The sequence below is a fragment of the Mobula hypostoma genome, chromosome 2 (assembly GCF_963921235.1).
Source record: "Mobula hypostoma chromosome 2, sMobHyp1.1, whole genome shotgun sequence".
NCBI classification, from domain to species: Eukaryota; Metazoa; Chordata; class Chondrichthyes; order Myliobatiformes; family Myliobatidae; genus Mobula; species Mobula hypostoma.
The window spans coordinates 150,186,300-150,201,605 of NC_086098.1; the positions used below are offsets into that span (position 1 = coordinate 150,186,300).

General features: G+C 43.4%; 1 protein-coding gene across 1 annotated transcript in view; it reads right to left on the bottom strand.

The window, feature by feature from the left end:
- Positions 1 to 15,306, bottom strand: part of me1 (malic enzyme 1, NADP(+)-dependent, cytosolic) — a 481,492-nt gene that overhangs the window by 348,862 nt on the left and 117,324 nt on the right. The window contains exon 3 of the mRNA XM_063040862.1: positions 3,486 to 3,635. Within this exon, the coding sequence (XP_062896932.1) occupies positions 3,486 to 3,635 (150 nt within the window). The remainder of the gene's footprint in view (positions 1 to 3,485; positions 3,636 to 15,306) is intronic.

The following is a 15,306-nucleotide window of genomic DNA, read 5'->3' on the forward strand; positions in this document are numbered from 1 at the left end:
TCATTGTAATTTGTCCTGTAATTCATCTAAGGTTAAATCAGCAGGTTGCTGAGCAGCACGACTTGGTTGGCAGGAAGGGCCCGTTCTGCACTGTATCTCTAAATAAATAAACAATCTCCTGTGCCTACTGGAGTAAGCTTGTCGCTGTCGCTGCTTGGCCTTAGCACTGCCATGTGTCGCTGGATTCTGGATTTCTTGACAGAGACCACAGTCAGTCTGTGTTGGCAGGAACATCTCTGACTCCATCACGCTGAGCACTGGATCCCCACAAGGCTGTGTGCTTAGCCCATTGTTGTTTACACTGCTAACACATGACTGTGCAGCCAGATTCAAGGAGTACCTGATCATTAAATTTGCAGATGATACCACAGTGGTGGGGCTCATCAGCAAAAATGATGAAACAATGTACAGGGAGGAGGTCAAACACCTAGAGAGCTGGTGCAGGGATAACAACTTGATGCCTAATGTCACCAAAAGTTGGGGGGGGGGGGCAGATAGCAGAATAGGTACGGAACATAGATTGTTCCACAAACTCAACAAAAAGGCAGGCATAGCTAGGACCCATACGGGTGCCCATAGCTACACCTTTAGTTTGGAGGAAGTGGGAGGAGCCAAAGGAGAAATTATTAAGAGTAAGGACTAATTCTGCTAGACGGAGCAGAGTGGTGGTAGAGGGGAACTGATTATGGTCTGGAATCCAAAAAGAAGTGGAGAGCTTTGAGACCTTCCTGATGGGGGATGGAAGTATATAGGGACTGGACATCCATGGTGAAAATAAAGCGGTGGGGGCCAGGGAACTTAAAATCATCGAAAAGTTTAAGAGCGTGAGAAGTGTCACGAACATAGGTCGGAAGGGATTGAACAAGGGGTGATAAAACAGTGTCGAGGTATGCAGAAACGAGTTCGGTGGGGCAGGAGCAAGCTGAGACAATAGGTCGAATAGTTTTTTTCCTCCAAACTAAAGGTGTAGCTATGGGCACCCGTATAGGTCCTAGCTATGCCTGCCTTTTTGTTGGGTTTGTGGAACAATCTATGTTCCGTGCCTATTCTGGTATCTGTCCCCCACTTTTCCTTCGCTACATCGACGACTGCATTGGTGCTGCTTCCTGCACGCATGCAGAACTCGTTGACTTTATTAACTTTGCCTCCAACTTTCACCCTGCCCTCAAGTTTACCTGGTCCATTTCCGACACCTCCCTCCCCTTTCTAGATCTTTCTGTCTCTGTCTCTGGAGACAGCTTATCCACTGATGTCTACTATAAGCCTACTGACTCTCACAGCTATCTGGACTATTCCTCTTCTCACCCTGTCTCTTCCAAAAGTGCCATCCCCTTCTCGCAATTCCTCCGTCTCCGCCGCATCTGCTCTCAGGATGAGGCTTTTCATTCTAGGACGAGGGAGGTGTCTTCCTTTTTTAAAGAAAGGGGCTTCCCTTCCTCCACTATCAACTCTGCTCTTAAACGCATCTCCCCCATTTCACATACATCTGCTCTCACTCCATCCTCCCACCACCCCACTACGAATAGGGTTCCCCTGGTCCTCACCTACCACCCCACCAACCTCCGGGTCCAACATATTATTCTCCATAACTTCCGCCACCTCCAATGGGATCCCACCACTAAGCACATCTTTCCCTTCCCCCCTCTCTCTGCATTCCGCAGGGATCGCTCCCTACACAACTTCCTTGTCCATTCGTCCCCCCCATCCCTCCCCACTGATCTCCCTCCTGGCACTTATCCGTGTAAGCGGAACAAGTGCTACACATGCCCTTACACTTCCTCCCTTACCACCATTCAGGGCCCCAAACAGTCCTTCCAGGTGAGGCATCACTTCACCTGTGAGTCGACTGGGGTGATATACTGCGTCCGGTGCTCCCGATGTGGCCTTTTATATATTGGCGAGACCCGACGCAGACTGGGAGAACGCTTTGCTGAACATCTACGCTCTGTCCGCCAGAGAAAGCAGGATCTCCCAGTGGCCACACATTTTAATTCCACATCCCATTCCCATTCTGACATGTCTATCCACGGCCTCCTCTACTGTAAAGATGAAGCCACACTCAGGTTGGAGGAACAACACCTTATATTCCGTCTGGGTAGCCTCCAACCTGATGGCATGAACATCGACTTCTCTAACTTCCGCTAAGGCCCCACCTCCCCCTCGTACCCCATCTGTTACTCATTTTTATGCACACATTCTTTCTCTCACTCTCCTTTTTCTCCCTCTGTCCCTCTGAATATACCTCTTGCCCATCCTCTGGGTCCCCCCCCCCCTTGTCTTTCTTCCCGGACCTCCTGTCTTATGATCCTCTCGTATCCCCTTTTGCCTATCACCTGTCCAGCTCTTGGCTCCATCCCTCCCCCTCCTGTCTTCTCCTATCATTTTGGATCTCCCCCTCCCCCTCCAACTTTCAAATCCCTTACTCACTCTTCCTTCAGTTAGTCCTGACGAAGGGTCTCGGCCTGAAACGTCGACTGCACCTCTTCCTACAGATGCTGCTTGGCCTGCTGCGTTCACCAGCAACTTTGATGTATGTTGCTTGAATTTCCAGCATCTGCAGAATTCCTGTTGTTTTTATTATTTAGTGTTGCGTTTGTTATGTTATGATTACACTGCTCCTGGGAAACGTTGTCTCATTCTGCCCTGCAGAGCTGATGTACCGTTAAAATGACAATAAAATTTTTTAAATCTTTGAATCTTTGAATCTTGAATCCTGGGGTACGAATTGACAACAAACTGGACTGGTCAAAGAACACTGAGGCTGTCTACAAGAAGGATCAGAGCCGTCTCTATTTCCTGAGGAGACTGAGGTCCTTTAACATCTGCTAGACGATGCTGAGGATGTTCTACGAGTCTGTGGTGGCCAGTGCTATCATGTTTGTTGTTGTGCGCTGGGGCAGCAGGCTGAGGGTAGCAGACACCAATAGAATCAACAAACTCATCCATAAGGCCAGTGATGTTGTGGGGATGGAACTGGACTCTCTCACGGTGGTGTCTGAAAAGAGGATACTGTCTAAGTTGCATGTCATCTTGGTCAATGTTTCCCATCCACTACATAATGTACTGGGTGGGCACAGGAGTACATTCAGCCAGAGACTCATTCCACTGAGATGCAACACAGAGCGTCATAGGAAGTCATTCCTGCCTGTGGCCATCAAACTTTACAATTCCTCTCTTGGAGGGTCAGACACCCTGAGCCAATAGGCTGGTCCTGGACTTATTTCATAATTTACTGGCATAATTTACATACTACTATTTAACTGTTTATGGTTCTATTACTATTTATTATTTATGGTGCAACTGTAACAAAAACCAATTTCCCCCGGGATCAATAAAGTATGACTATGACTATGACTATGGCTATGTTACTAATCTATGCAACCAGCACATATATGGCTACAATGTGAATGACAAAACAAACCATAGACTTCGATTAGTACAGATTCATTACAGCACAAATTCTGTTTCGAAAGTCAGTCGTTTACCTTGGTCTGCGGAATACCAGTCCGTATTGTTGGCAGGCCAGGCCTACAGTGGGTGTGTAAATTATCGGCATGAATCTCTCAATATCTGACGTCAGTACTTTGTAGAAAAGCTTCTCATTTCGGTCTTGGAGGGCCATGAGAAAAATGTACCTGAAGCAATAAATTATAAAAATTAATCAAAATCATAAACAAGCATTCTTTATTATTTATTTATTTATTGGGATTCAATGCGGAATAAGCCCTTTCAGCTGCACTACATCAGCAAGCCCCCAACTAACCTATTAATTGGTACGTCTTTGGACTGTAGGAGGAGACCAGAGAACCCGGAGGAAACCCACACAGTCATGGTGAGGACGTACAATTCATTACAGTGAACGACGGGGTTGTACTCTGAACGCCATCGCCCCAAAATGTAACAGTGTCACGCTAACCACCGTGCTACCATGGTGCCTACTGGGAAGCTGTAATGGAATATACCTCATTCTAATGAGCTACATTCTACCACAGTTTACTGAACCCTGCCTCTAATTTAAAATGCATTCAGATTGCACCTGACAAGTATAGATGTATTAACTGGCAACAAGAACAGGTTGTGGATTTAACATGAATCAATGCACTAGGCTGTCTTGCTGGTATTACAGAAGGTCACAAAGCAACAACCTTGCACTCAGTGTCAGTAAGACCAAGGAATTGACTGTGGATTTCAGGAAGAGGAAGTCGAGGGAACCCACACCAGTCCTCATCGAGGGTTCATAAGTGGAAGCTTCAAGATCCTGAGTGTCAGCATCCCTGAAGATCTCTCCCGAGCCCAACGTATTGAGGCAATTACCAAGAAGACGTAACAGCAGCTACATTTCCATAGGAGTTCGAGGAGACTTGGTCAGATACCAAAGACTCTAGCAAATTTCTACAGACATACTGTGGAGAGCATTCTAACTGCTTACATCACCATCTGGAATGGAGGGGCCACTGCACAGGATCGGGAAAAGCTGCAGAAAGTTGCCACCAGTTCCATCATGGGCACCAGCCTCCCCACCATGGAGAGATGAGGTGATGCCTCAAGGAAGTGGCATCCATGATTAAGGACCCCTATCACCCAGGACGTGCCCTCTTCTCATTGCTACGGAAGAGGTACAGGAGCCTGAAGATACATATTCAATGTTTCAGGAACAGCTTCTTACCTCCTGCCATCAGATTTCCAAATGGACATTGAACCTATATACACTATCTCACTATTTCTTCTTCTTTTTTGGCTCTATTTTTACACTATTTAAGTGTACATATTTCTTATTGTAATCTATAGTTTATTTATTACTATGTACTCCCACAAAACAACAAATTTCACAACATATGCCAGTGATATTGAAGACAAGGAAATCTGCAGACAGTGGAAATCCAAGCAACACATACAAAATGCTGGAGGCCAGGCAGCATCGATGGAAAAAAGTCAACAGTCAATGTTTTAGGCTGAGACCCTTCATCAGGACTGGAAAAAAAGATGAGAAGTTAGAGTAAGAAGGTGGGGGGAGGGGAGGAAGAAGTACAAGGTGGCAGGTGATAGGTGAAACCAGAAGAGCGGGGAGGGGTGAGTGTGTGTGTTGCCACTGATATTGAAACCTATTCCAACTCTGATCACAGGGCTTGAGGGAATCCATTTGCCTTGTGTGTCACGTGGACCTCAGTGACGCTTAGTACAACACTATTACAGCTCGGGACATCGGAGTTCAACTCCCCCATCATCTGTAAGGAGTTTGTACGTCCTCCCTGTGAACACGAGGGTTTCCTCCGGCTGCTCTAGTTTCCTCCCACAGTCCAAAGACGTACAGGTTGGTAGCTTCATTGATCATTGTAAACTGTCCTGTGATTGGGTTGCAGTTAGACAGGTAGGTTGCTGGGCTCTTTGGGCCATGCTGTATCTCTAAATAAAATAAAATCCAAAAAGCCTCAATGGAACAAGAGAGTCAATGGAAATGACCTCACTTTGTGCCAAGGTCAAAGGGTAGATCCAACTGCCAAAATCTACATGGTGACCTAGTAACATACTGTTGGCACTAGCTCATACACTGCTAACTGTAACATAACTTGTACTTTATCCGCACATCTAGTTACAAGAAAGAATTTTTCACAGTTCTATCCTCTAACGATTGGTAGGAAGGTTTAAACACCACAGCACCTTTGTTCAGCTCTGCTTTCAAATAACATTCTCTCCAAACAGAACCCAGGTCATGGTCTCCTCTCACTGCTACCACTGGGCAGGAAGGAGAGGAACCTTAGGCCCCACAACCACCAGGTTCAGGGATAGTTATTACCCTCCAAAAATCAGGCTCCTGAACCAGCATGGAGAACTACTCTGAACTGATTCTGTGACCTGCAGAGACACTTTCAAGGAATCTTTCCAACTCTTGTTCTCAGTATCTTTTTAATGTACACAGCTTGTCTTCTTTTGCATGTTAGTTATTTGTCAGTTTTGATAGTTCATGAATAGTTCTTCATGAAATTCTATTATACTTCTTTATTTTCTTGTATATTGTTACAAGAAAATAATCCCGAGGTAGTGTACGGTACCAAATACTGTCTTGTGGGCTGGGAGCATCGTGTTTAGTGCAATCGCTTCACAGCGCCCAGGGTTCGATTCTCACTGTAGACGGTAAGGTGTCTGAATGTTCTCCCTGTGACCACATGGAATTCCTCTGGTTTCAGCCCTCATCCTAAAGACACAAGATTATGGTTCAGGTTGGAGGACTGTAGGCATGCTATTTTGGTGCTGACAACATGGCGACACTTGCCATTTGGTCGTTGATGCAAAGCAATGCATTTCACAGTACATTTTGATGTACATGTGACAAATAAAGCTAAATTTTAAATTTTTATTATCTTATAAGATTATGGAATCAATATGGGTAGAGCTGCGTAACACTAAGGGGCAGAAGACGCTGGTGGGAGTTGTGTACAGGCCACCTAACAGTAGTAGTGAGGTCGGAGATGGTATTAAACAGGAAATTAGAAATGTGTGCAATAAAGGAACAGCAGTTATAATGGGTGACTTCAATCTACATGTAGATTGGGTGAACCAAATTGGTAAAGGTGCTGAGGAAGCGGATTTCTTGGAATGTATGCGGGATGGTTTTTTGAACCAACATGTCGAGGAACCAACTAGAGAGCAGGCTATTCTGGACTGGGCTTTGAGCAATGAGGAAGGGTTAATTAGCAATCTTGTCGTGAGAGGCCCCTTGGGTAAGAGTGACCATAATATGGTGGAATTCTTCATTAACATGGAGAGTGACATAGTTAATTCAGAAACAAAGGTTCTGAACTTAAAGAGGGGTAACTTTGAAGGTATGAGACATGAATTAGCTAAGATAGACTGGCAAATGACACTTAAAGGATTGACGGTGGATATGCAATGGCAGGCATTTAAAGGTTGCATGGATGAACTACAACAATTGTTCATCCCAGTTTGGCAAAAGAATAAATCAAGGAAGGTAGTGCACCCGTGGCTGACAAGAGAAATTAGGGATAGTATCAATTCCAAAGAAGAAGCATACAAATTAGCCAGAGAAAGTGGCTCACCTGAGGACTGGGAAAAATTCAGAGCCCAGCAGAGGAGGACAAAGGGCTTAATTAGGAAAGGGAAAAAAGATTATGAGAGAAAACTGGCAGGGAACATAAAAACGGACTGTAAAAGCTTTTATAGATATGTAAAAAGGAAAAGACTGGTAAAGACAAATGTAGGTCCCCTGCAGACAGAAACAGGTGAATTGATTATGGGGAGCAAGGAAATGGCAGACCAATTGAATAATTACTTTGGTTCTGTCTTCACTAAGGAGGACATAAATAATCTTCCAGAAATAGTAGGGGACAGAGGGTCCAGTGAGATGGAGGAACTGAGCGAAATACATGTTAGTAGGGAAGTGGTGTTAGGTAAATTGAAGGGATTGAAGGCAGATAAATCCCCAGGGCCAGATGGTCTGCATCCTAGAGTGCTTAAGGAAGTAGCCCAAGAAATAGTGGATGCATTAGTGATAATTTTTCAAAACTCGTTAGATTCTGGACTAGTTCCTGAGGGTTGGAGGGTGGCTAATGTAACTCCACTTTTTAAAAAAGGAGGGAGAGAGAAACCGGGGAATTATAGACTGGTTAGCCTAACGTCGGTGGTGGGGAAACTGCTGGAGTCAGTTATCAAGGATGTGATAACAGCACATTTGGAAAGCGGTGAAATCATCGGACAAAGTCAGCATGGATTTGTGAAAGGAAAATCATGTCTGACGAATCTCATAGAATTTTTTGAGGATGTAACTAGTAGAGTGGATAGGGGAGAACCAGTGGATGTGGTATATTTGGATTTTCAAAAGGCTTTTGACAAGGTCCCACACAGGAGATTAGTGTGCAAACTTAAAGCACATGGTATTGGGGGTAAGGTATTGGTGTGGGTGGAGAATTGGTTAGCAGACAGGAAGCAAAGAGTGGGAATAAACTGGACCTTTTCAAAATGGCAGGCGGTGACTAGTGGGGTACCGCAAGGCTCAGTGCTGGGACCCCAGTTGTTTACAATATATATTAATGACTTGGATGAGGGAATTAAATGCAGCATCTCCAAGTTTGCGGATGACACGAAGCTGGATGGCAGTGTTAGCTGTGAGGAGGATGCTAAGAGGATGCAGGGTGACTTGGACAGGTTGGGTGAGTGGGCAAATTCATGGCAGATGCAATTTAATGTGGATAAATGTGAAGTTATCCACTTTGGTGGCAAAAATAGGAAAACAGATTATTATCTGAACGGTGGCCGATTAGGAAAAGGGGAGGTGCAACGAGACCTGGGTGTCATTATACACCAGTCATTGAAAGTGGGCATGCAGGTACAGCAGGCGGTGAAAAAGGCGAATGGTATGCTGGCACTTATAGCGAGAGGATTCGAGTACAGGAGCAGGGAGGTACTACTGCAGTTGTACAAGGCCTTGGTGAGACCACACCTGGAGTATTGTGTGCAGTTTTGGTCCCCTAATCTGAGGAAAGACATCCTTGCCATAGAGGGAGTACAAAGAAGGTTCACCAGATTGATTCCTGGGATGGCAGGACTTTCATATGAAGAAAGACTGGATGAACTGGGCTTGTACTCATTGGAATTTACAAGATTGAGGGGGGATCTGATTGAAACGTATAAAATCCTAAAGGGATTGGACAGGCTAGATGCAGGAAGATTGTTCCCGATGTTGGGGAAGTCCAGAACGAGGGGCCACAGTTTGAGGATAGAGGGGAAGCCTTTTAGGACCCAGATTAGGAAAAACTTCTTCACACAGAGAGTGGTGAATCCGTGGAATTCTCTGCCACAGGAAACAGTTGAGGCCAGTTCATTGGCTATATTTAAGAGGGAGTTAGATATTGCCCTTGTGGCTACGGGGGTCATGGGGTATGGAGGGAAGGCTGGGGCGGAGTTCTGAGTTGGATGATCAGCCATGATCATAATAAACGGCGGTGCAGGCTCGAAGGGCCGAATGGCCTACTTCTGCACCTATTTTCTATAAAATATCAACTCACTTTCAAGGAATCTACACTCGTGTAGTCAATAATAAGTTCAAGTTTATTGCAATCCGACTACACACACACACACACACACACACACACACACACACACACCCTATAAAAAGCATTCATCCCCCTTGGAAGTTTTCATGGTTTATTCTGTTACAACATTGAATCACAGTGGATTTAATTTGGTTTTTTTTAAAAAACATTGATCAACAGAAAAAGACTCTTTTGTGTCAAAGTGAAAACAAATTTCTACAAAGTGATCTAAATTAATTACAAATATGAAACACAAAATAATTGATTGCATGAGTATTCAGACCCCCCCCCCCTTTAATATAACACACCAAATCTTTACTGGTGCAGCCAATTGGTTTTAGAAGTCACATAATTAGTTAAGTGGAGATCACTGGTGTGCAGTCTAGGTGTTTGAATTGGTTGTTGTAAAAATATACCTGTACCTGGAAGGTCCATCTGCTGGTGAGTCAGTATCCTGGCAAAAACTACACCATGAAGACAAAAGAACACTCCGAGCAACTCCGCGAAAAGTTTATTGAAAAGCACAAGTCAGGAGTTGGAGATATATACAAAATAAAAACTCCAAAATCTTTCAACAATTTACTAAAAATTAAAAACCAAATTTTTGAGGTTGAAGTATTCATCCTCTGTAATTACTACGCTAACTTTCCTCAAGTTCAATACTGCATATTACCTTACCAACTCACCCAATGTGTGGATGTAAAAAATTGGAGGATCACCTGCTTTCAGTGAATTAATAAGAATACCCCTTCTCTCAGTAAGGTCCAACAGCATGGTAGATTTTCAACAGACCAAACCAAAATGCAGACAAAAGACCATTCAAGACAAGTCGGGAAAATGATAATAGAGAAGCACAAATCTGGGGAAGGGTACAAGACCATCTCAAAGGCACTGAACATTCCTCAGAGCTCAGCGTAGTCCATCCTGAAACCATAGCCACACTGCCTAGGTCAGGCCACCCCTCTAAACTTAGTCGCTGGAGAAGAATGACACTTGTAAGAGGCTACTGTGATGCCAACAGTCACCCAGACTGAGCTGCAGAAGCCACTGGCTATAAGTTTGTGGATGAATACATTGTGGTTGGATGAGACTTAAGTGCAACTTTTTGGCTTCAACACCAAACGGTACGTGTGGTGTAAATCTAAAACCACACATCAGCCAGGTATTATGGAAGTAGCATCATGCTATGGGGAGGCTTTTCAGCAGCAGAGACTGGAAATCTGGTCAGGATTGATGGGAAGATGAATGCTGCTAAACAGAGTGATCCTGGATAAAAACCTGCTTGCCTCTGCCAGAAAGCTTAAACCGGGAAGGAAGTTCATCTTTCAGCAGGACACTGACCCAAAGCATAATGCCAGAGCAATCAAGGAGTGGCTTCAAATAAAGAAAATTGATGTTCTTGAGTGGCCCAGTCAGAGACCTGACCTCAAACCGATTGAGCAACTCTGGCAAGACCTCAAGATTGCTGTCCACCACCACTCCCCAACTAATCTGGCATGACTTGAGTAATTTTGCAAGGAGGGATGGACAAACCTTGCTCCATCATGTTGTGCAAAGCTGATAGAGATTTATCCAAAAAGACTACTGGCTGTAATAGCTAAGCATTAAACAAAGGGTGATGAACACTTTTGAACAGCTGACATTTCAATTTTTGAATTGTTAGTTTTTCATGCTTTACAATTTTCCCTGTTTTTGGGGCTCCACTGTGAAAAAAGGAGCATTTGATTCACCAGTAAAAATTCTCAGTTAAATTGATCAAAATCCCTGGTAGTAATACCTATTTATGTGAACAAATGGTTGGGGGCTGAATAATCTTACACGGCACTGTATTTATACACCCAAATGAAACAACGTTCCTCCAGACCATGGTGCACCCAGAATACATACATCACGCACAGCACATAAAACAAAATAAATTAATAGAATATAATTCTAAGTGCATGTAGTGCACAGCACATGTAAACAATAAACAGTACAGTAAACAGCTCGCTGTCCTAGTGACGAGACCTCGGTGGTGGCAGAATATTCATCAGTCTCACAGCCTGAGGGAAGAAGCTGTTACCCAGTCTGACTGTCCTAGTCCTGGTGCTCCTGTACCTCCTTCCTGTTGGTAGTGGGTCAAACAGATTGTGAGGTGGGTGGTAGAAAACATCAACAATGCTTCAGACCCTCGTATACAATGCTCCCGGTAAACATCACCAATGGGGGGAGGGAGACCCAAATGATCCTCTCTACGTTTTTTCTCTATACTTGTAGGGTCCTACGGTCCGATACCTTACAGCTTCCTTTTTTTTTACTGCTTATTTATTTATTTAGTTAGTTAGTTATTACTCGGGTTACACACACAAAATGCTGAAGGAACTTAGCAGGCTAGGCAGCCTCTATGGAAAAAAAGTACAGTCGATGTTTCAGCCCAAAACATCAACTGTACTCTTTTCCACAGATGCTGCCTGGCCTGCTGAATTCCTCCAGCGTTTTGTGTGTGTTGCTCGGATTTCCAGCATCAGCAGACTTTCCCTTATTATTATTGGGGTTTTTTTTTATTTGCAGTGTTTGTCATCTTTTGCAGATTAGTTGTTAGTCAATGTTTGTGTGTAGTTTTTCATTGACTCTACTGTATTTTTCTGTTCTACTGTGAATGCCTGCAAGAAAATCAATCTCAGAGCTGTATATGGTGACAGGACATACTTTGAACTTTGATACCTTGTAATCTTTACATGTAATCTTTAAATTTACTTTGAACTGTGAAACAGAAGGACGGTATATAAAAAAGTTCTCACTTCAGGCATGTGAGAAAGCAGCACACACATCACCAGCAGACGGGAATCTGAGAGAGCCTAGTATGTGTGGGCTAGCAATTTAAGTCATAATATCACCCTGATTTCTTTGCAAGATGCTTGAGAGGAAACCGAAGTCTCCTGTTGCACCAGCTTTGATAGGTCAGGTACAGATAATCCACCCACAGCTGCTTTTATACTCCCCTCTCTCACATTCCATTCCTCTTTGACAACCATTAAGTAGAATTAGTTTCACAGCATCTGCATTCAGTGGTACTCATTGTTTACCAAGACAAATGAACGGTTCCAATGCTCTTTCTTAATGGAGCTTTTGGCAGTCAGGACTTGAAGCAAAAGGAACATCTGCACTTACAGCAGTCTCTGAAGGATTTACTTATTGTAATGAAATTCTATCCATTTAGAGACTGATAAATTAAGGCCAACCACACACTTTGTAAAAGCTAAATATACGAGCACCACTGTGACGTAGAGGTTAGCGTAATGCCTTCAGAGTTCAATTTTATCATCATCTGTAAGGAATCTGTGCATCCTCCTCGTGAGATGTGTGGGTTTCCTCCAGGTGTTCCTGTTTCCTACTGCAGTCCAAATTCATTTTGGGTAGGGTAATTGGCCATTGAAGTTTTTTTTTTCCGCAGTTAGGTTAGGGATAAATCAGGGTTGTTCGGGGCTGCGGGGCGCTGCGTCTTAAAGGGCCAGAAGGGCCTACTCCACACTGCATTTCCGAATAAAAATATAAACAAGAAAACAGAAGCAAACTGAAGAACATACTGTTTGTCCCACTCCCATCAGGGAATAGGCTACCAGACACAAAAAAACAGTTACTTTCCCCAAGCAGTAAGGCTGATCAACATCTCCGCCCACTAACTCACCTCTATACACACCCCAACCACTACTACTTTATCATTTCCTGTCAGCCACCTTATGTATTTATATTAATTGTATTTTTTATTCTGTTCTTTATCTTATTGTGCTTTTTTTGCGCTGTATCAGATTGCAGTAACAATTGTTTTGTTCTCCCTTACACTTGCATGCTGGAAATGACATTAAACAATAGACAATAGACAATAGAGGCAGGAGTAGCCATTCGGCCCTTCGAGCTAGCACCGCCAATCCTGCGTTTTGCCTCCAATTTGTGCTTTTAACTTCATCAGCTCATCAGATTACATTACAAAATACTTATTTCATTAAGAATTAACTGAATCTGCACTGGTCTTAGCTAGTATTTCAGTCACACCTTTGTCACTTTATACACCCATGCCTGTGAAACAGTAACTGCAATTTTAAATAGATAAATTTTAATTAAAGATAAAATATAAACTCAGTGGCCCTTTATTAGGTACATCTGTACACCTGCTCTTTAATGTAAATATCTAATCAGCCAATCACATGGAAGCAACTCAATGCATAAGAGCATGCAGACAAGGTCAAGAGGTTCAGATGTTGTTCAGTCCAAATGTCAGAAATGGAAAGAAATGTGATCTCAGTGACTTTAACCATGGTGCCAGATGGGGTGGATTGAGTATCTCAGAAACTGCTGGCCTCCCTGGTACTTTCACGCACAGCAGTTTTTAAGAGCATGGTGCAAAGAATAAAAAAAAACCATCCAATGAGCGGCAGTTCTGTGGGTGAAAACACCTTGTTAACAATAGAGGTCAGAGGAGAATGACCAGACTGGTTCAAACTTACTGGAAGGCAATAATGTCTCAAATAAACATGCATTACAACAGTGGTGCGCAGAAGAACGTCTCTGAATGCAAAACGCATTGAACCTTGAAATGAATGGGCTACAGCAGCAGAAGACGACTCCGGGGTCCGCTCCTGTACCTAATAAAGTGGCCACTATTACGCTAGTTTGCATTGAACAATTAGAGATTCATAATAACCCACAAAATGCTGGTGGAACTCAGCAGGTTAGGCAGAATCTAAGGAGGAGGATATGCAGTCAACATTTCGGGCAAAGGCTTTTAAATAGAGCTGCCAAGTTCCTTCAACATTTTGTGTGAGTTGCTCTGAATTTCCAGCATTGCCAGAATCTCCTGCGTTTGTGTCTAAGATTCTTAATCATTTGTTGTTTTCAAGTATAGGACTCAAAAAAAACACAAGGTGATCAGGCCATCAGTATATTTCTGGTCCAATGTGCAATTTTAAAATGTGGTCAGATATATGTAGATAAACATGTGGGCAGGAAGTACTTAATGGAAAAGGCAGGCTCGCCACGTGCTTCAATCCTTCCAGGTTCTCAACACCAGCGCACGTGTGGTTTCTCTGAGCCAGCATGGGACAGGTTCCCAGAGTGTGGACAAGTTTTAAATGGAGCTGAGAACAAGCACTAATCCTTCTCTGTTATTGCAGATGGATTGGAATAGCTTGTCTAGCTCCACAGCTGGGATGATCCCATGTTGATAACTTTTGATGAAAGGTGGACTGATATTTTATTTTATTTTTATTTATTCAGAGATCCGACGTTGAACAGACCCTTCTGGCCAACAAACCATGCCGCCCAGCAACCCACCTAGCCTAATCACAGGATAATTTACAATGACCAGCCAGCCTGCTACTCAGCATGGCTTTGGATTGTGGGAGGAAATCTGAGCACCCGGAGGAAACCCATGCGGTCACAGGGAGAACGTACAAACTCCTTACAGACAGTACCGGAACTGACCTCTGAACTCGGGCACACCGAGCTGTAATAGCATCGCGCTAAGTGCTTACGTTAATGTGCAAAGACACAATAGCGCATTTGTTCACTACTTCATCCTGAGCTGAAGGTGCAGTATGCTGTTTATCAAGCTTCCCCTGTTTGCACTAGTTTTTCACGATTCCCCAGGATGTGATAGGGATGGAAAGGTTTGATCAATTCTCTTGATTATGTGACAAGTTTGAATGTATCACTTCCAGGTCAGAGCATGCATTTCAAAGTTCTCAATAAATTTGCTATCAAAGTATGTATATGTCACCATATACTACCCTGGGATTCATTTTCTTGAGACATTCACAGTAGAACAAAGAAATACAATAGAATCAATTAAAAACTATGAAGACTGACAAACAACCAACGCACAAAAGACAACAAACTATGCAAATACAAAAATAATAAATAATTAGTAGAATGATTGTTCAATAAATAAACAAATAAGTAAATATTAAATACATAATAAAGACCATAAGGCACACAAGCAGAGTTAGGCCATTCGGTCCATCGAGTCTGCTCTGCCATTCCATCGTGGCTGATTTATAATCCCTCAGCCCCATTCACCTGCCTTCTCCCTGTAATCTTTGATGTCTTGATTAACTAAGAACTTATCAACCTCTGCTTTAAATATACTCAATAACTTGGTATCCACGGCTGTCCATGGCAATAAATTCCACAGATTCACCACCCTCTGGCTAAACAAATTCCTGGTTCTGAGTGGACATCCCTCTATCCTGAAGCTGTGTCCTCTGGTCCTAGACTCCCCCAC